At 45.6% G+C, this 22,830-nt stretch overlaps 1 protein-coding gene across 1 annotated transcript; it reads right to left on the reverse strand.

Moving 5' to 3' along the window:
- Positions 1-12,901: 12,901 nt before the first annotated feature.
- Positions 12,902-22,241, reverse strand: LOC118517325. Its single transcript, XM_036063305.1, has one exon. It carries the CDS (start codon positions 19,988-19,990, stop codon positions 17,339-17,341), a length of 2,652 nt encoding a protein of 883 aa, XP_035919198.1. The 5' UTR covers positions 19,991-22,241; the 3' UTR covers positions 12,902-17,338.
- Positions 22,242-22,830: the final 589 nt, after the last annotated feature.

Below are 22,830 nucleotides of genomic sequence, written 5' to 3' on the forward strand. Positions count from 1 at the left end.
TGCCTACGCTATGCCTTAACACTCAGTACAAATAACGATCACTAGATGTGCTAGATGGGAAACAGTGGGTCAAGGATCTTCTTCAACGACCTCTTAGGTCATGTCTGCTATTTTTGGCTTGCTACACTTATACTACCGGGCCGTCCAATCAAGGATCTAGGCATCTTGCTTAACATCCAGGCTTTCCTTTAAATATCAACTCGATCACGTCGTGGCCAGCAGCAGTAGAAAGCTTGGACTGGTTATCAATATGATCCGCGAGCTCCAAGACATACAAGGCCCTAACGCAACTCGCCCTCAGACGCGTCTATAGACCATCAATCTTGGAATCGTAGGCTGGAATACCGGACCAACTGCATGTTGCTCGGTCTGCCTTTCTACGAAGGGTGAATCGATCCTCAATTCTTGACGATCGTATTGACTCCCTAAAGCTCCTCTACATCCCAGCCAGATCAATTCGTTTCCGAACAATGCTAGGCCCTCAATTCGGCGCTTCTGATCCGTCTCTTCACATGTGCTGTGTCGTCAATGCCGTTCGGTCTAATCCATAGCGTGCGTTAATGTATCTATAAGTGTCGATCTTATTTGTGTATCGATTGCCGCATTATCCTATTAGACAGTCCTTTCTGTGGAGGAACTTATCAACTGGGAAAAACTTGGACACAATTTTCTTATTGAAGCACAAGTTTGATCCTCAATTTTAATGATTCTGAGATTTCTTCGAACTGGAAAGGACGTGAAGCATTAAATCTCATTTAAATCATCATTAGAGAGCAGAAGGCTCACCACACGATGAACTAAGAATCTTAAGACGTTAACCTCACCAACTGATGCTGATGTCATCGCACGGCCCACAAATGAAGCATTACTTCCGATGCCGTTACGACCGATGACAAATGTGTTCGGTCGCGTATGTGGGACTAATGGAAATATTTGTAGCTCATCAGGGCGCTTTTCGGGTGTCCCTCCGTATTTAGATGCTCTTTTTTTAACCGAATAATAGAACCGTTTACATCCCTGCTTCGCGTGCGTTTGTGTTTCGCCAAATATTCAAAAACTGCACGCTTCATCGCAAACGAGCCCAGAGGAAAGTACTGTTTGACATTCAATGATTTGTTGATTAAGTAATTAACGAATCCTACGAATACAGGCATGGGAGCCATTCATTCCCATAGGGCTGCCTGGGTTCCCATCCACGATTCTCGCCCCAAAAATCACAAGGAGTCGCCGGCGTGGAATGTGTGAAATGTACGGATCATTGAAATTTTCGAAAACAATCTGGCGCCATTTGTGGCTTATGATGGGCGCCTGTGAGACTTTTCGGGCCATCAAGAGCATGCGAGCAGCCAAGGGACGTTGCGGGGTTTTTTTCGGTATCATGTGGCAAGTGAGTGATCGCTGAAATTGTTGGGTTTTTATATTTCACGAGGAGATGTTAGCTTTGACGAAGCTATTTTAATGAGAGCGCTGGTGAGAAATCTTTCTGACGAGTAATAATCGTTAATGGGGTTGGATTAGTGCCATATGCTTAATATGGCTCTTTCAAGCTTAAATATTTTCCTCATAGTTGTTATATTCCAGTCTCAATATTGTTAAAAATATTCATACCCACCTAACATATTATGGCAATTAAACATACGTCAACACGAACCGGATAGAAATCGTTTAACTTCCTGCAATCTCTCGTTCCCCCGGAATCGATAATTAATTCGCCCCTCAAACCGGGGGGACACTAAATTTCCCTACAAAACACACATTTAACGCATCTCCATCGACCGATCATTCATGTCAAATAACTGTCCAAATATAACAAACTTGCCGCCATCGGCGCGGTAATGTTCGTTCGTAATGTTTGCTGTCGCACCAGCACCACGGCTCACACTGGCTGCCGCACACCGGAGGGTACGTACGGGTGCATTGTCGGTTCCTTAGTCATTTTTCAAATCCACAAACGCATGCTCGACCCGTCCCGCTTAGGCCGCCGCACTGTGTGTGTGTAATTGGAGAACATGAGCGGTTACAACGGAAAGCATGTTCTGCCGCCGCTGTCTGTTGCCGTGTTGTAGCGCCGCTCGGTAATGTTGTGTGCCGCTCTCGTTCGGATGGGTTTTTGGCTTTCTTCTCAAACTGTTTTCCATGTGTAATGAGCTCAACAGTAGATGCTGTATGGTTGGTGCCGATTTGCTGGGAAACTGTGGTAGGAAAATTTAAATGTTTTGAGGATGTCTTTTATTTTTTCCATTTAAAATTAGTGCATTAAATGTTTAAATCGGGATCGGAGATTTATAGTACGTAAATAAAGCTACAACATGAAAGCTATACAATCATAACAGTAATCAAATTTGAAAGAAGGCGATCCATCAATTTTAGGTTGTTGAATTTGAAAGTGCCAATAATTCAGGCAAAAAATGCTTAAAACTTAAATTTTATTTATTCACACAAAAGTTGCATATAAAAAAGAAAATAAATAAATCGAATACGTTTGGCGGGTGGATTTATTTATTGTGGTCGATGAATATCGGATTTTCACGCATCAGAACCGATTTGAAAATCCATCTAAACGGCTGTTCTGAAGCAATGCCGTACTATACGGTTGAGCGATAAAAATAAGTCAGGTTATCATTATGGAAGCGGTCTAACTTCAAGGCTGTGGGCCACGAGACATTTCAAGCAGTTGAAATCGATGTCGAACTCTCGAATCGATGTCAGCAAATCTCAAAATTGCGATATTTGCTTTGTCTCCGTTGCTCCGTGTAGATAGTTGGCGAGTCCTCCTGGTTCTCAAAAAATAATCTCAAAGCGTATAAAATATACAAACACTCAGGAGAGCTTGAAATTTTCATTTTTAAATCTCCTGTGCCCCGAGGCCTTATTTCGTGGCAACATCAAAAATAGGTTGAAAAAGAAACGAATTATTACTTCAAACATGCACCTATTTTTTATTAAATTCCTAACTATGTATTCGATTGAACATGCCTAAACCAGTTCATAAAGAATTCAAAGTTAACCCATAAACTAGGAGAAGTATTTTTCTAACATTTGAAATGTACTTTCGATAAAATCAACATAATCATCTTTTTAAAAAATTGCCGTAAACAGCACATGATTATGACTCTTGATGGTTTATAAGGACTAAGTGTAACACATTCCATGTTGGTAAAACCTGAACAAATGTAGTCGAACCGAAGCGCGGCTACTCAACTTATGCTAGATCTAATAATAATTGATAATAATTGATATAGAGTGAGTCTGTAAAGAAGATCAAACATTTACATTAATTGTCTAAAATTATTCCTTTCTCAGAGTTATTATCATCGAATAAAATAATTATTGCTTTATAATTCGTATGTTTTAAATTACAACCAATTAGACAACCAATTAGACAACCTACTAGATAAATTTGCTAGAAAACATAAATGTACAAAATAATTTATTAAAAATCCAAAAAAATACAAGCACGGTGATTAATAATTTAAAACCCAACAATCCCGTAAATATTCCAATAATGCGTAACAAGTGACACTTAAATGGCACTCACTGTAGCTTTCCTCCCAACGTTGGTGAGCATCACTGCTAATTGATTTATTATTATCATAAATCGTTGTAGTTGAACGTAGTGCCTTTGAGAGATGGAGAGAATGGGTCGATCGGGTGGATAATTTTCTTTTCACGAACCTGTTGACTGCTTGAACGATGAAGCTTATTAGAGTAAAGTAAAGCGAGACTGTTAAATGTTACTTTCTTCTACAAAATACACCCGGATAAATACTGATCAATCGATTTCAATTCATTTTAAAAGAAACCAAATAATATAAACTCCTTATTAAATGGAGTATTCCATTATTCTAGGCTCTTCATATGTTCGTATTCGTTGTAATTTACAGAGAAGAGCAAACATGTTTAAAAAATCATGTACTCTTCAAAGCAAATGAAGCGTTACGGAAGGGATTGCATGATAGACTCCGCAGCAAAGCAACCTGTTCCGCCTGCCACGCACGACACTAATCGATCTGATTTATTGGCGGGCGTTCGGAGAAAACCAAGGGTTTTCCGGCCGAAAAAGGCGTGAAAGTGATCTGCACCAATCCATCGCCATGTTAAGGTACGGCTGTGTAAGCTACGCCTCCATTTATGTTGATCCTGCGGTCCTGCATAATTAGGTCGTGCGCCTCGGTCGTTCAGTGGCTTTCAGTGATTTCGGCAGCAGAGTTTTGCCTTGGGTAGCTCGTATGTCATCGTTTCATTAGTGGTGTTCAATTACAAACATAAGAGATCGTTGTTTGTGGTTTTTGTGGGACATTGGGCTAGGACAAACATAGCAACCCTTCGAGAGCGGTGTTTTAAAGTGTGTGATGGTAAATAAGGACCAGCCGGGACATGTTTTCCGATTTCGCTTTGTTCTTAATTCTTTACAGCTGGTTGAAGAAAGTAGTCGCCTTGGCGCCGGATTAAGCTAGAAAAAAAAGTTCTTTACATGTTTACGGCATACCAAAATTGATGATAAAGAATGTATAAATAGTGTTAAAAAAACCGTCCATTTAAATTAAATCAGAAGCAGAGATTGCGGTTGAATTTAAAAATTTGAAATGATAAAAGAAAATACGGTCAGGTTGTCCTTCATAAATAAAATAAAGAGAAAAATCAATTAATAGGTTTCCTTTGCATAGGCCAACTTCAAATCACATTGCTATTAGACGTTTTTGCAGATCGTAATGAAGATTAAAATAATCAGACTAAATTAGAAATTATTTAAAAATAGTGCTCTCCAGTGCCTGGAACTAGAGAACGACAATGTTATGTCACGTTGCGCTCCGTGGAGCCAATTATATAATTATGATCAACGCGCTCAACACCTACCACCCGCTCTAATTAGGACACAATTCTTCGAAAAACTGACGCCCCCCCTCCCTGTTCTGGATGTGTAATTATGAAAAACACAACTGCAATGCGTACAACTGGAAGCACCATCGGGCACATTCTTCTCGCAGATCGTGTGCATAATTTATGTTGCTTAAGCTGTTCGGGTTGACGATGCTGTAACTGGAGCATTCTGGAACGGGCGCACACGCATGCTTTGGCGGTGGGTGAGTGTCCTCTTTCTAATAGGTATATTTACACTTTTTTCAGCGAGGTTTTTTTTTCTCGCTTACCCCATCTACGACCCTTACGACCGGATTTGGTTGATTTCATTTTGTTTAAATAATTTATCTCATGCTCTCGTGGTGCACGTTCCCTCTGCTGCCCGATGGTGTATGGTTTCCGTAGTTCGATTCCTTGGAAGCGCACGATCGCGATGATTGTCAACATGTGGCATGATCTTGACGTGTGTGTGTGTGTGTGTTTTTTATTAGGGCCAACATAAAAAGGTGATATAAATTGACCAAAACGTGCATACGATCGCACTGGAACGGAGGGAGAGAAAGAGTGAGATCGCTACATTTGTAGAGATGATTTCACATCGCGGATCGCGGACTCTTTAGCAATTTACTAAGCGCCTTTGGGAGAGGGTTAAGAAAGGCGATACAGCGAGCTCCAGTTCTACAAGCATAATTAGACTGCACTGAGAAAGTGAGGAAGGGAGTCATTAATTAAAATATTTTTAAAGAGAGCTGGATTATCCTTTTTGTAAGATCTTCTGCTGGGAGAAAAGTATTGGAATAGAATGCAGAATTTATGATTTTGTGACGAATATTTATTAAACGTGCTTAATGAATTACAACATTACATCATGTCAAAATATTCTATCGTTTTTGTTATAAAATTTTCTTGAAACATTCTTCAACAGCATAAGACCAATAGGAGATAGCTTGAGGTTTTAGTAAGGTTTTAAGAATAATAAAATACACATAAACAACTTTACAAAGGTTTTTTCAGTTTTTTAAACACATGCAAATTTCATATAACATAGCCATACGAAACCTTGCGGAAAACTATGTTTTTTCGCTGGTGTAATGACTGTTTCTCTCTTTCTCTCTCTCTCTCTCTCTCTCTCTCTCTCTCTTCTTGGCCTAAAGACCTCTTAAGGCATGCCTGCCATATCTGACTTACTTGGTTTACCTTGTGATACCATGTAGTTGGATGGTCAATCCTCACTACGAACCCCGGTGCTTCCGTATGAAGATCGACGCCGTTAATGTCCATATAATGATTTTAAAAATCGTAAAAAGAAACAAGATGCTTAATTTTTTTTAGTAGCAATATTTTTACATTATTTTACAATACTTTTTTTGGTGCTTCTTGCCACACAGTTTTTATGCAAAAGATAGGATTTATTTTACTATATTGATTTTTACTATGCCTTTCAAAACATTTTTTTAAATATTAATAAAGCAGCATTCATAGGTGGCCTTAACAGATCACAGCGACGCTGGTCTTCACATGATAGGACCTGGGTTCAAATCCCATTCAGACCTCCTCCCGTACTACTTTGCTACGGGTAAAATCAAGTCACAGAAAGCCAGAAACGGCATGCCGAGACCTCTCGAGGTTTTAGTGCCAAGGAAAAAGAAGAAGCATTCACAAGCATTTCAAATATTGGACATACTTTGCTTTACGTGGGTGTAGAAAATAGAAAACTTAGGGTAAAATAAAGCAATATGTTTTTTTTTTCAAATTAAAATAACGTCAAAATGTGTTTTTATTCTTGTTTATAGTTTTTATTTAAAAAATGGGAGATTGTATGTTTCTGTCAGTGTGATAGTTATCGTTAGAATACTTTTGTTATTGAACACGAACGGTCAGTCTGTATTGCTGTTTTAATATTGTTATGAAATAAATAGCAATGTTTTAATACTTTCTTAGGTTTTAAAATTTAATTAAAAGGAAAAGCCTATATTTTATTCAATTATGTAAAATATTTAAAAATAAAATCTAAATTATCTATTCTGAAAATATTAAATAAACATTTGTAATCTATTAATCATTTTATTCAAGAATTTATAAAAAAAAGTATATATATTTTTTAACAACTGTTTAAAAAGACCTATTTAAATTGATTTTGTTCTTACACACTCATATTTTTCTCTAATTCTGCTTTGGAGCTAATCATCTAACCAGAGCTCTTAGTAGATGTCATCATCCAACAATCCTGTCGTCAAATAAAACGGTGGCAATCTTGAACCGCTGGGACAACAATTATCGTACACCAATGTGGCGCACATTAAAGCAATTATGAAAATATTTTAACGAAACCGTTCTCGCCCTTCACCGTGCTTTGTCCCCTTTTTCCAACACAACCTCAAGGTGGGCACACACGAGAAGGAGTATCATTTGATAAACTGGGTGACAATTTATGTTGAGCTGGTGCATTAGTAGCTCGACGGTGCACGGTGCAAAACGTTGCCTATGCTGCGGTACGGTTACAGCGTAATGGGACAGGATGTTTGACAATTTATATCATTCGCATAAATCATCAAGTCTTTAGAGAGCGAAACAGCCACGAATCTCTTTGCCGGCACAGTACACCACACCGCGAGGATCGCTGCCTGAAGTGAAGTAGAAATTCGCAGAAATGAAGCAATTACGCGCACACTTAATGACACCCCGAGCCATTGCATTGTTGGGCGACTGATCGACGAAACTGCATCCACAGGCAGTGTCGGTTGGTGCGATCGCCTCCACTGGCAGTGATATCTTCATTAGACGCACCTAATATCCTAATTAAACGTCCAAAACGTGCTAATACATCACGAGGCGGATGCATAAATTATCGCTAATTAAATCGTGCCTCTGTCGTGCCCGATGGTCAGCGTGGGGTTTTACGGGGCAGTTGTTTAGTTGGTGACGTGGAATGGATTTTGACGCTAGAGCTCAGGCTATTTCAGCTGTATTTCGCTACTGTTCAAAATTTAATTTAGACGTTTGATGGGTAGCAAACTTAAGCCATAAATTATATTCATATTATACACTAAATCTTCAAGGTTAAAGCAACAAGATCGCTAGGAAAACAATGTTTTAGTCTACATTAAAATAAGGACAACCTTGCAATAAAACGGGAAAACTGACAGGTCTTGTAATTTGAGAAAATTAGCAGCATCCATAATCGTGGCGCCTTGGCCGGCTGAATCTGCTCAATCCGCTCTAAATCTTTGTGGAGGCGTATTTATTGGTCAGAGTCCAAATGAGAACATGTTGGAGCGTGAAATGATGATTGGTTCATTCGGTCGTTTGTGGGCCACCGTTAGTGATGAGGAAGGCAACGATGATTTTTGGCAACCGTTCCGTTGATTGACACCAGAAATATTGTCTTTATTAATTATGCCTTGCAGGAACAGTGTGGCGAAGGTTCTTGGGGCGTTTATCATTCATTTTCTTTATTATTTTCTAGTAAGATTTTCACATTATGCTTTGTTTTGATGTGTAAATATGGCTTCGTCAGCAAACGATAGGAGAAATTCGAAGGTAAATTTATTTTATTTTATATTTCAAGTATTACGGCTTGACGTTGCGTTGTCAACGCCGTATGTGCTGATGCTCGGCTACGAAGCTAAATATAATGATCCCAATTTAGTTTGTTTCCATTATATCATAAGATCTTTCTCTAACAAAATTTGCATTAAACGTCGCTTAAGAATAATGAAAAACATATCCTTTTTTTATAACATTTTAGAATATTTTAGTTGAACATTTGAATGTATCAGATTAGGAAGATTTTCTTTGGGTCTGCTTTATTATTGAATAATTTTTTTTGTAAAGAAACATTTCATAATAAAATTAAATTCTTGCCTAGAAGTCCTAGCTCAACGAAGATTAATCTTCCCTGATTCAATTTGAACGAAGGTATGCAATCTGCAATACACATTGCAGCACTCTCAGGCGTTGTGTAGCGAGAAGCATATTTAGCGTTTGTACAGCGGTACTTTTGACACAGCGGTACGATTTATATGTCATTTTTCGTGTTATTTCTTCGTTTCCTATTTTACAATATTTTTTGTATGCAATAGTCCTAACAATCGACAAAATACGTTATTTGTTATTGTTATACGTTAAAAATTGTTATTACTTTTTTTTATTTTACTCTATTTTTTGTATTAAAGGCCGATTTGATCAGCAAAACGGCTGGGCTGTCCTTTAAAAGGAGAAAACTAAAAAATGCTCCTTTCTTTCATTCAGCAGAAACGAGTATTAAATCCCAACCGTTCTCTTGTAGTCGTAGCTATCCGGATTCGAAGCAAAAAGAAGTCTAGTTTGCCATTATATGACTGACATTGCTTAGCAGGTCATAGAGCCAAGAATAAAAAAATTTATTAAAAATATTTTGGACGCTGAGGGTTTTATTTAAAAATTTTAAACAATTGCTAGTAATATGATACTCCGCGGATGACGCAAGCTGAAGGTGAACTCCATGAACGATTTATTTTATTGGTTATGTTGGTAGTAACTAAGACTTTGTTTGTAACCTGAACTGAATAGAAATCGGAAGTGTATCAATACAATCTCCAGCAACAAAACTGTATTTCCACACCCAGCAGCTATGTTTCGTTGCTGTCGATCGTTAGTTCATCAACAATAAACCACAGTTTATCAACACGGAGCTATTACAACAAAACGTTTTTATTTAAGGCAAGGTCAGCAAAATTTACAAAAACAAAGCAAAAAACTATGCCATCTGTTATGTATGTACTATCTATTTGTTACAATCGCATACACAAACCATAAATCATCTTCTCCGGGGAAGGTTAATCCCAATCCGTACGGCACAACCGACACATACACTCACTCCACTCCACAGTTTTGATTGCACCCCCAAAAACACTCCCGGCGCGATGCGTAATCACCGTTTACCTTGTTCCTTCAAATCTGTGCCCCTTTTTTCCCTAGAGTGCTGAGCGTGCGCGCGCGCACCCCAGCCACTTTATCGCGCTGCGTACAATGTTTGACGGCCACAATCAAGGCGAACCAAGGATTTATCGTCTAACTAGAGCGAAATGGTGTGTTGGTAGGTGTACGCATGTTTGCTGGAATAATATTTACCACAGTCCCGCAGCCGAACAGTACCGACGCGTGGTTCGATACTTGATGTCGCACGTGAGCCGGCAACGGCGTGTTCTAGGTGGCGATATACACAGGCTTTGAAGCGAGTTGCCATTATTATGCATAGCGATTGTATCATGACGCGATTTTGTTTTGTTGTTAGAGTGTAGAGTTTTTTGACCAGCTAGAAGGAAGTAGCAACCCTCTTCCTTGTGGAGTGTTCTAGAGAACACTTGCCATAATTCGTTCTACGATCGGCGATCCTTGAAGCACCCTTCAAAGGCCCCCCCCCCCTCCCCAGCTCGTGCAGGACCTCAGGAGCTGCGTGAGAAACGTATCATAAGTGTCGCTGAGGCGAAGGTGAAGTGTGCTCTTTTCGGAAACCGGACATGGTCGACAGCGGAAGGAAGCGCGAACCCGAATGGCAGCACACACAAAGCAGCACACAATCATCATCACGCCGCCAATCCGGTTGACCTTTGCGTGCCGGCATCCCTACCATTCGTCGGTGTGTGTGTGTGCTTTTTTGTATTTACTGACAGCACCTTATTGCCAAATATAGTCATGTATCTGTTTACTACATAGTGAGGGCGCTGTTTTGTCTCGTCCAAGGCCTTGGGCGACGCTCGTTATTATTCGGTATGATGCGCGGATTTCTTAAAAAAGTCATCTCAGACACACATCAATGCATTGTGTTGCTCGTTGCAGAAGGAAAACAATAATACCGTACCTGCGTATTACCATATCGACGTAACGTCAGCTTGGGAAAGCATGATATTATTTATAGGCCTCCAACTAGAATGCCAACAAAATGGTCGGCAGCTCCATGCGCGATCGTGCGTGTGATTAGTAAATAATAAATTAACACATCTTCATCACTTCGAAGCCGTAGCAATGAACTTTCCCATCGCCAGACTTGAGGGACGAAGTCATCCCGCTTGTCACCGTCATAAAGGCAGGACCACCCCGACGATCGTCGAAAAACACTTGGCGTTGTATATTTTCCACCGTAAGGCCACGGGACCTTACGTGTGTTTTGCTGGTCGCTTTTTCAAGAGCGATCCATCCGACGGTACTATTTATATGATTTATACGTACTTCCCTACCCGTGCCGAGGGGCCTCTCCATCGGGGAGAATCTTCCGCTCCCGTTAGATCAAACTGGCGAAGATTGGGTCAGTGTGGCGGTGCGCGTCCGCTTGACGCGCGAAGGTCATCATCAGTCATAAATTTGAAGTCACGATGCTGGGGATGTACCCTTATGGCAGGCACCGCCTTTGACCGCGGCTGACAGCTCCAGGGACGTTCTTTGGCTCGGTCGACCGACCAAGATTCATTGGCAGTTTTTGCGTAAGCAAAGAACTCGCAAGATTCCATAAAGCCGGTCGATCGATCACGGTTTGAAGAACGGTCGTCCAATCATCAAGGAAAACTTGTCGCCTTACTTTTACTTTTCTTTCCGTGTTCTTTCCAGTTTTTTTCTTTCAAGCGAGAGAACCGTGCTCCTCGCAGACAACCAGGGCCCGTCATGTTGTGTGGTTGACATTTTCTCTGTTAGTGACATTCAGTAGTTTGTGTTCTCGCGCTCGCGGAGATGGGTGTAACTATTTTGAGATTATGCGGACGCACCTTCTGGCTTAAATTTTTGGATGAAGGACACGTACGGGTACGCAAATCCCGCCCGTTAATCCACGTCCGGTCCTCCACAAGAACGACTAGAACGATCCTTCATCATCTGGGCAGAGCTCTACGAGAATGTAGGTCAATGGGGCTGTGGAACAGTTTATGGGGTTTTACTACTCTATCTGGCTGACTGTACTTTGTGATTTACGGGTATTTTAAAGGTTGTTCAGGGCATCAAACTAGAGGCGCAGCGGATTATGGGGTTCCATTTCCTCCGGTGCAGGTGACGGTCACACACTTGGTAAATCGTTTTCTTTAAATGGGATTTAGGAAAATTTATTGAATTAGTGCCCGGATTAGTGGCAAGAGCCAAGACACGGTGTCTGTGCGTGGTGGATTGCTCCAACATTCTGGGATACGATGTAATAGGTGGGCCTTCGTTGCGTAACTGGCCGGTCATAACTGGAAGGGAGGGTGTAAATCGATGTCTAGTTCTGCAGGAAAAGTAGGCAAAAATGGCTCAATTTTGTATAAGTCAGCCACATCTTTTTGTATAGTACACATCAACTACGTGAATAGATTGCGACCTTGCTAAGAACAGTTGCCTTCCTGCTTCCGATGTGGGTCAAGGACTTCGAATAGCTTTCATTTATTTCCTCTTTCAAGTCTGTGTGTGTATAAAAAGAAGTATTTTTAGAAGCACTGTCTCGCACACTGGCCTTCTGTTTGACCCCGTCCAGGGGATTAAGCATTTTAGTAGTACAATTTTAGATCTCCTCAAGCTCTTTGCATATACAAGAGCGATTTTTCTTCTCAAAAGTTGACATTTCTGGACAACAATAATCATCAATCTTGGACAGCGGTGGATCGTAGTATGAGCATAGTAAGCAGCTGTTAGGGAGCTTCCCCAGAAGGTATCTTCCTGATTGGGAGATCCTGGGAGCCTTGATCTTTTTAGAGGGCTTCCGAACTCCAAGGGCCCCAAGAGGTATCTTCCTGTACGCTGGCTATGAGGTTCTGGGAACCTCAAACTCCATGCGAAGCCTTGTATAATATCTCCACTTGGCCTCTGACTCTGGCTCGTCAACGTCAACAGATTTGACGTGCTAGAGTCCTCCAAGCGACTTGATCCTCCACTGATCTTGGAGACAGTATTTTCTTTCGGATAGCAAATCAAACTTACCTCTCTCTTCATCAAAGCAGAAAACCCCCAAAGTGGAAAACACCAAAAAGGAGAAAATTTCTTTCATTTTAAATTTACTAGCGTACCCCTCGTCGATATGATTGAAATACACACCCTCGCCAAGTACATGTATAAAATACTTTCTTTCCTGTATTTCTATTCATTTTCTCTCACTCACTCACTCTCGCTCTCCAACCAGTACACCAGTATTATCAACTAAGCGCCACCATGCGTGACGCTCGCTATTTCGCGACATAAAACCGTTCTTAAAATTAGACAAATAATACACGTTACGCTCCTCGAAACTACACGTACACATTAAATGTCTAGCTCAAGCGAAGGCACCACACGGCAGAAAACTGCGCACGGGCATTCCTATCGGCGCTTGCCATGCGTGGCTTTCGTGGCTGGAGTTGGATCACTGGGTATCGCGTAGTTATTGCATTGATTACGCTTAGCACTCGTATTGTTTTCTTTCTTACTTCTGTTTGCTGCCTGTCTGTTGCCTGCTTAACGTTATTTATAAACCCCGGTGGGGGAATATTTTAACCAAAATAATAGCTGATGATTACAAATTATAATAACAGAACGAACTTCATCGTAGGGCGGGGTAAAGGATGTTGGGAAGGTAAAGGTAATAGGAAGAGGGATGGAGGGGGGGGGGGAGGGACACACGGGCTTGACATGTCTCCATAATTAATATAATTATTAAAGTACTTACAAGTATAAATCCGTTTTCCTACTGTCTGGCTATTTCGTTTTACGAGTGAAAAAATAAAACTCTGATCCACACGCAGCAGATCGAGTACTATGAATATTCTGGGCCGTCCCTTCGAGCATGTGATCCTCCCCCAAAAATGTGACTAGCATCAGCATTTTGGAGGTACCGCCTGCCGGGCACGTCCAGTTGTATGTTGCATTCTTCCCAGCGCCTGTTGTATGTATCTGTATCTGTCTATCTCTATGTATGCAAGATTGCGATAAGCAGCGGCTTTAAAAAGGTTTTCGTAGGGTGGTGAAAGAATCAAGAAACAGTAATTAAGCAGAACGAACGAAAACACCACTGATTACTAATATACTCGTTACTCGAGACCATACTAAACTAACTGTCATAGCAGCCACTTTTAAACGTTAATGCCTTTACACTGCAAGCAGCACGAAAAGTGTTTGGTTTTTCTCCGCGCGACCCTAAACCGTGAACGAACGTGATCCACGAACGATGCGACGAACGATGATAACCGCCATCATCGAATTAGCTCACTTCCCGTACCGGAAACCAGCACGGAATAGACATCCTTGTTCAGTGTTGTAACGGGTGGAACTAACTGTATGCCAGCTGGTTTCGTTTTCGCAACAAAGATCTTCGCCTACCCGTCCTATCGTGCAGTGTAACTTCGTACACGGAAAGTAACCCGGCACGCCGACTGGTAGTAATTATTATTGGCAGGTTGTTTCCCCAGCATGAAATCGCTCGGGTGTAGTGTAGTTGCCCTTCCACCCGCTAATGAGCAGCAGTTGATAGTAACGAAACCTCATCAAACCTCATTGCTTCCTTTTACCGGGCGAACTGCCACGATCATCCATCAAAATGAGGGCTCTACCTGTCATAGCCGCAGTGTTGTGGAGCTAGTATGAAAGCATGCAAATTGTGCATACGGTAGTCGTCCGCAATAAGACCTAAACCGCTCGAAATAATCCGTAGCTTAGCCTGGCCCTTCCAAAACATCGGCGGAACATCAAACAAGATCCATTGTTCCAAATGCTTAAGCAGCAGTAGCAACACCACCACTAGACAGTGGAATATCGAAGACCCGGCTCTATCCGGCCATTTTTCTTCCGTGCCAATCCACGTCGATCGCTCGGTGGTGAAATGCGGTCGTTAATCTTTATGTTCACCTGCTACTAACAACGATGGCTTAGTGTGCTTTACAATGGGGGGAGGGGTACCCTAACGAAAAAACCCATCGGCCGAAACCATCCGCACAGCGAGTTGATAATTTCACTTCCTCAGTCTACGGCCGCTGAGGCGAGCTAGCTAGGTTTGGGGAGGTTTGGGCTCACCAATTGCTGTACGTCTGTTGAGGTACATTTTCCACACCATCGAATGCGGAGCAATGAAAATTCGAAAAGCTAACGAACCGTTGTCATACTGTTGTTCGGACGAGTCTAGCGGGAAGCTAATGCGCTCGTGGACCGGAAATTAAGTCTACCGAGACCGAGGTGGTGCACAAAATTGGGAGAAGTGTAGAAGAAAAAAACAAGACTAGTACAACGGCACCGACAAAAACCCCCCAAGCATTTGTATCACATTACTCGGTTACCACATCTCGGGGTATGTGCAATTTATCAAACTTGCGGAGAGAAAACCGAATCCATTTAGGAATTGGGAAGTAATTGTGTCTGCAGGTGGCGCGTTTTTTTCCTCCCCCGGTGATCGTGGCGCAGCTAATGTCCGCCATCAGGTCATGCTTTCATTTCGGTTAATACCATCTATTTCCCTGCATCGACACCTAGTTCGGGATACGCTGGTGGATAATTGTACGCTTAATTTGACACAGGTGAGTGCGTGGTTGGCAGTGGCAAGTGTCACTCAATCCAATATGGTGGTGGTGGTGGTTGCGGTATCCACGAGAGCACTCCACAACGATCGTGTGTGAAAGCACGCCACGATAACCCAAGTGTGAGTTTGCGATGAGGTTTAAAAAATCGTGAAACTAAAACTTTATCCACACCATGCGCGGTTTACCTGCTTGCCCTACCAAAAAACAAACCTCAAGTAGGTCAAGGTCCACGAACTACCATTTTGTAGTTCTTTTTTGCTGATTGACAACACGAAAAAAACGGCATTCGATAACCAAAAACGTCCAGCACGGCAACGCGGCCGAGAGCGTGAGAATTCAACCAGGTGGTATAGTCACTGGAGCAGAACTTGACCTATCCAACCAGATGGACAGGGACCGGATTTGCCCGTTCGGCATCCGTTCGTAACCCGTTTCGGGGCAGATTTCGCTTACGTTCGTTCGTTCGGTTTAACTGGTCGCGGGTTTTCCTTTTCCAAACTTTGTTTCTTCTCTCTTCAATGCGAAAATCGGGGCAAAACTGCTAAAACTACTATCTCTTACTATATACTACCTCTTAGGAGCGATCCCTAAGCGATTCTATTCTTATCCTAAGCTGCTAAGTCTCTTATCCGACGGACTATTAATTCACATTTGATCGCATTCGATCGGGACATGTAAAACATTCGCTGCTCGATCGCACCACTAAAACGAAACCTTAAGTTCTACAGCGCTTACAAAACAACAACATGGAGCCGAACCGAAAACAAAACTAATCAAAGAACGATAACTTACTAACGCGAACACAAAATACGGCGAATAAATAAAACCTTTCGACAAGCATTCCGAACCTGCTACTACCCTTCTGGGCAGCGCGGTGACGTGAGCAGCAAGGTCGCGTAGACATTTGACGTTCTCGTCTCGCTACTGATCGTCGCTCGGTGCGCGCACCGAGTAAACAAAATGTCTCGTGCGGCTTAGAGATGCGGGATCGGGCGAGATCATTAGGCGAGTCTCGGGCTAAGCAGCAACAGCAAAGTGAAGGTGCTGATGACGCATAGCTTAAATAAGTGAGGGTTAGCTTAAGCCGCAGGAGCACACGCGATCCTTAAAATAAGTTCAATGAAATCTTTCGCGCGCGCGAGGGCTTGGTCGGGCGTGAAACGCGATCGCAATGTGAGCAATTTGAGGGGTAAACGATCGACCACCAACACTACTGGTGGCGTACGCTGTACCGAGCGATCGTGCGAAGCTGTGGCCCGTCGTCGAATCGTGAGATGAAAAATGCCCACCCGCCCCCCCGTCAAGAGCGTCTGGGGTTGTGGGATTTTTTGCAAATAAAAAAAGGAGCGCACTGCGGCTGTACAAACACAGTGATACACTCTGTGTGTTTCGGTCGTCAGATTGTCTGCGCACGTTTCTGCCCGACGCTCGGTCGATACAGCTCACGAGCCGTCTGACAGCTCCACGTACGCATTTGTGTACGCGCCCCAGCTCTCTCGCTCAGCGCTCGTTGACTCTCGTTCCCTGCTCGCTCGCTGGGAGCTTGCGCAATACCACCGCGCATGTTTCGCGTCGTGGCGCTGAACTTGCTGCCAACTGTGAGCTGTGCGCAGTGAACGAGAGAGCGGGAGCGAGCGAACGAGAGCTGGCGTGCGAATGCAATCCTACCGATGCTGGTGCTAATCTAGGCCACCAGCTGGTTGTAAGTGAAAGTGATTCGAACGAAGCCCTCGCACACTGATGGGGGTTGTTGTTCTGGACCCTACGCACCTCGCCTGCTGACGCTTAGAATGGATGGGCTGGGATGCAAAGCTGCCGTCGAAATGTCACACTGAAACTCTCTAATCCTAACAAGTGATGCTGATCACACAGTACTCCCGCCAGAGATACCTAACCGAAACGATGAACCAATGTGTGTGAAGATTGACGATATTCGTGGAAGATGAATCAGAATACTGCACTGCAAGGAAGGCGGCTTGCGATCACGCCAACACCCCACCTTAAGCCGGTGGCACAATCTGTCCGATGCGGCGAGTACGCGTACCGAAACCCTTGCTGCCATCCGGTCCGATCGGAGTGCGAACGACCGCTTCACTGGCGGACGTCGGTAGGGGCGTGTTGCCCGCATGATTGCAAAGGATGCTGCCAGCACGCGATCGTGGTCCAGAACATTCCGATCCGATCGAGATGCGTCGATCGTACCCGGAATCGGTCGAGATCTTGCGGCCATTGTAGTACTGATCCGAACCGTTCGATAGCTTGCGCAGTGGATCGAATCCACCGGACGAGTACTTACGGGGCGAGATGTTGGGGCTTCCGTCCGTGTGGTAGCCCGTGATCGAACCAGACGAAAACTTGCGATCGTACCCGCCGGTCGAGTCCATCGAGATGCGACGCTGCAGAAGATGGGGCTGCTGCTGTTGCTGCATAAGTTCCGGCGAGTTGGCGTACTTACGATCGTAGTTCGAACCGACCGAATACTTGCGAGGAGCCGAGTGTACCGGCGTACCGGTGTGGTCCGCCGAGCACTGGGACATACGGCGATACATCAGATCGGTAGAGCACTGCGAGATGCGACGCGCATTGCACGAGCAAAAGTCCGAACAGTTCGACGAGCGTCGGGACGATGGCACTTCCGAGCAGGCGGACGTCCGCCGCGACATGCCTTCCGCCGGCACCGACGAGCAAGCGGACGTACGGCGCGACATTTCACCGCAGCTCGAGTAACCTTCCGAGCAGCTGGAGAACTTGCGCGATGCGTCCGATCCGAGGGAGTAAGCGCTGGACCGGCGTTGCTGCTGCTGAGCCGACTGTGGCTGATAGCACTCGTACGTCTCGTTGCCGAACGAGTACTTGCGTGGCTGGGGCGAGTGAGGCACCATGTACGGCATCGGGGGCGATTGCTGCTGGTGCAGTGGGTCCTGCTGGTGTGGAGCCTGCATCGGTTGGCTCATCATCGGCAGCATCTGATGGTGATGGTGATGGTGGTGGTGCGGCGGAACTTGCGCCTGCTGGTAGATCGTACCGACCATCATGTCCGACTTGGGATAGAAGCCCGATCCGCGGCGCATCCGGAAGCGATCGAACCCTTCGCCACCGCGGCTTCGCTCAATGTCATGTCCAGCGGCGACCTTGTAGCTCTCGACGAACTTCGTCACGTTGGTGGCCTTCTTGCCCGTCTTCTTCTTCGGTGCCACCAGCTCCAGCACAACGAACTCCGTCATGGCCTGGGCACGGCGGGCCGATGCCGACTCGGTGAACTCCACCAGCGCACATTCGTTCTGCTGCAGCTCGGGATGCTTGTTGATGAACTGGCGCACATCGGCCGGGATTGGGCCACCGGGTCGGAGCACACGGATCAGCGAAATTTCACCACACTTCGAGAACAGCTCGGACACCTTCTCCACGGTGTACTTGTCGTATGGCAGTCCGGTAGCGACAACGGTGCGCGAAGGCGTCGTTTCATCGTGCTCGGGCAGCGGATCCAAACGACGGATCTTTGTGCCCAGGTCGTTCACCTCGATCTTTACACTCTTGCGCTTGATCGCGTACCCAACCACGCGCCAATCCTTCGTCAGCTGCCGGACACGCTTGAAGCTAGACACGAGCTTCAAACTAACGAAGCCTTCCTTGTTGCGACGCACGTGCTTCAGCAGGAACGCATCCTTCAGGATGTTATCGTTGGAGAAGTAGAACTCCACCTGCTCAATGATCCGCTCGCACATCTCATCGTCGGGGATCTCGAACGCACCACCATCCTCCGGGTCTTCCTGTGTGCCAGCTTCATTCGCACCTTCACCCGAGGACTTCTTCATGATTTCGCACCCAGAATCCTTCGCCGCATCATCCGACGAACCGGCACCGGCATCCTCAGAGTTCTGCCGGAGCTGCTGCTGATGTTGTGGCAGCTCGCTGGAACTCCGCCGATCGTACGACAGCGAAACATCGCTATCGATCGAGCTGATTGATTCCTTCGTGTCGGAGTGCTTCATATTGCGCTCCTGATCATCCTGATCGCGCATAAACATTTCATCCTCATCATCGATATCTTCATCCTCATCGTCCTCGTCCTCGTCTTCCTGCTCATCGTCATCGTAGATACCGTAATCGTGCACCTCCTCGCCACCGTGGTGATGATGGTGACGGTGGAAATGTTGCTGAGGACTGCTGCTTCCCGGCTCGTCCGACGCCAGCTGTTCATCGACCAGCGGTTCCTCGCGCATCAGCTCCTGATGCTGCAAGAACGTATGATTGTCCGTCATCAGCGGTGACAGTGTGTCGGGTTCTTCTTCCGCTTCGACCGCCTCCTTGGCGGCACCTTCCAGCTCGACTGGCTGCTCACTCGGCAAGCTCGGTTTCGCTTCTACCGGGGCAACCGTTTCCGTCGCTGGCAGTGACTCCGGTACGGAACTTTCACTTTCCTGCTGCTCAGTGGCGTCAGTCATCGTCGCTGTTTCGATCATCGTTCTCACCGCCGGTGTGGTCTCCGCCGGAGTCGTCTGTTCGCTGGTGGGCCCGTGGTCGTCACTCTTGGCGACGACAGTTTGCGTTGCCATTTCCGTTGCCGTGGCTGTGCTTGGTGGCACTAGATTCGTTGCTTCACTGGACGTTGCCGTCGTCGGCGTCGTCGTCGTCGTCTTTGTGTCGGCCATACTGGTTAGAGTTTCGGCGCCCGGTACTGCTTTCTTTCTTGTCCACTAATATGGCTAATATGGCTTCCTCTTGTACGTTTTCCAGAGGCGAGTTTTGTCACCGTAACTTTACTTTCGTAAGGGTTTTAGCAAAAAGGTTCGACGGAAGGCACTGTTTGCTGCTGTTGCTTTAGCTCGTTCGTCGATCGATGTTGGCGCACTTGGTGCGGTCACCTGTTCCGATCGCTGCTAATCCAGTCTTTTTGTGGGGGGAAAAGGTCCGATGAAGGTTGGGAGTTAGTTCAGTTCCGTTCGACGGTGACTCACCTACTAATTACAGTAAATTTACAAACGCGCACACCGCGACATAGATTGTACAATTTGTTTGTTTGTAACACAGCCTGCTTTACAGCTATCACCTCCTCAGTCTGTTGATTGCTTCGACAGAGGAATTCCGAATCCAGCAGATCTCCTCTAGCAAAGTTGTATACTCTTATTGTTTACTGAAGGTGCGCTTCGTGGGGACTTGTTTCCCTGCAACCGAATGGACCGTGATGTGCAACCACACCAATAGTAGCTCAGCTAATCCCACTAGCAAGTCCCCGTAGATCGTACACACGATCGCACCGATTTCTGAGCTTCTGTGTTTGCAAATTTTCGTACGCAAATGGTTGTTGTAGGCTGCTGTGTCGTCGTGTCCTTCCTGCCGCAACACTCGCTCGGCTAATGTGTATGTGGCGTAAATTTCTCTTCAGCTCAGTCTCAGACACACACTCGTACTCACTGCAAACCCCGGCTACGCTACGGTTTCGTTCCCTTTCACTGCTGCGCCAAGATTTCGTGGCGTGAGCTACAGCGGCGTTAGAGCTTTCTGCCGAGGCACCTCTTTCACTGAACGGTTCGTTTCCACCGGAATTCAAGTACTTTCACAATTGCCGCAACACACTCACTGGCTTGCCCTGAGTGCATGCACGTTCGACACGATCGACACGACAAGTCCACGGTTTAGGGTGCTCACACGGTGGTAGTTGCCTCGGTGAAGGGCGGTGAGCATAAAGCAAAGGGCAAGGGCGATTAGCGTACTGTATCTTTTTCCTCCGCACTGCAGAAAGAAAATCTACGGTCGCTACGGTTCGTGGTTGCGCGAAATCTCGATGGAAAACGGATGGTTGTCTTCCTTCAGACCGGGTTTGTGGGAAACTTTAGGCACGCTTCCACCTGCTAGAAACGTGCTAGTCAACTTCTTTTGGACGACTGGTGTGTTTGCTTCAAAGAATTTTAGACCTGATTCCGAATGTTCTGATATCACTGAGGATCGCGAGTTCAAGGGTCGAGGATAAGCAATCGTTTCCACTTGGATGCTCAGCTACTGCCACCTTCAGTGCCACCGTTTTGTTGGCAGTGTTTCCTGAAGGACCTAGCTTTCTCCGTACCACACCGTGTTTCGAGGGCTACTCCTCTAGTCTGGCTTCCGCACAAAGCACGCTGGTTGTGTTCCAAATGTTCATTCACGGTGGCTTACGGTATGTCCGAATCGCGTGTTTTTTTCTCTCCTGTCTTCTCTACTGGCTCCAACAATCAACACCTGATCGCGGCACAAGCACTCGGTAGTCCGGTTCGTCCGTATACTGCACACTCTACACTGCTAGTGCACACAACTCCGTGACACACGCAAACTCGTGACTGGACACTCGGTCGCCTCAGCTGTTGCTGCTGCTGCTGCTGCTGCTTTCGCACACAAACTCCACTGAATGCCACCGATTCGTTGCTCCATCAATTTGGGCTGCTAGCGCAATGTCACACCGTCCGCAGCTGCTACACGTGGGGCTCTAAGGGCCACAGTGTGTTCCAACTTTACGCACACCGAACACAAACACACGCACGCACATTCGTCGGGGATCGTTGGGGAGGGATAGAGAGCGAGAAAGAGATAGGCTCGGGTTCCACTTTTTCCTTCCCAAATGCACCCTAGCTGGTTGGCGGGTTTCGGTTTCGAGATACGGCACTACTGTCTCCCACGTGCACACAACATACACACACGCACATACAGACACCCACTAAAGCGGCACGGTTCACGGGGGTAGGTCGTTGCAGAGGCCGGATTTGAGTTGCACGGAGAAGGGTGGTTGTCCCTGTTGTTTGCCGTTCGTCGTCTTCGGAAATAGGTGTTGCTACGACAAGTGTTGTTGAAAGACTGAAATACAGCTACGACTTGACGCCGGTTTTATATCGTCTCTCCTGCTCGCTGCCTCCCCTGCACCGCGCCCTACGCCCCGGCGATGCTCCGCAAGGGGTAAAGCCATTTTAATGCGTGCGCTCGCGGTTCGGCCCGCTCGGTTCGGGCCGCACTTCCGTTCCGATGTCGGCGCTCGGAACTTGAATTCGTGCCCGGTTCGGCTTCGGTTCCGTTCACTGTTCCTCTCTCGGTCGGAGAGTCTGACCGTGGTTTGGCCCCACAGGAACCGATGCACCGACTGCTCCCGCATTCGTCGGTGTGTGTGTGTCTGTTGATCGATTCGCGCTGATCAAGTTGCGTTTCTTTTACTGCTGCGATGCATTTCACCCCCGCGCGGTGTAAGGGGGTTGGTTTTTCGACGTGGGGTGGTAGCAAAAACCTCCACATACTCTTACTGGCTTCCCCATGCCATTCCGCGGACGAAAGGGATTGATTTGTGATTTGGTTTTATTTATCGTTTTTCTTCTGCTATCTCTGTCTCACGAGCGAACTACATAAACGCATTACGCACCGCGCGGGTCGGAAGAAGTCCGGCCGATTGTTGCTTACCTCCAACTGGGGTTGGCCTGGGTTGGGGGGTTGCTTGCGGTGGGCTGTCATTAAGCGGTGATTTCCGTTCTGGCAC

Source organism: Anopheles stephensi, unplaced genomic scaffold, assembly GCF_013141755.1.
Source record: "Anopheles stephensi strain Indian unplaced genomic scaffold, UCI_ANSTEP_V1.0 ucontig94, whole genome shotgun sequence".
Lineage (NCBI taxonomy): Eukaryota > Metazoa > Arthropoda > Insecta > Diptera > Culicidae > Anopheles > Anopheles stephensi.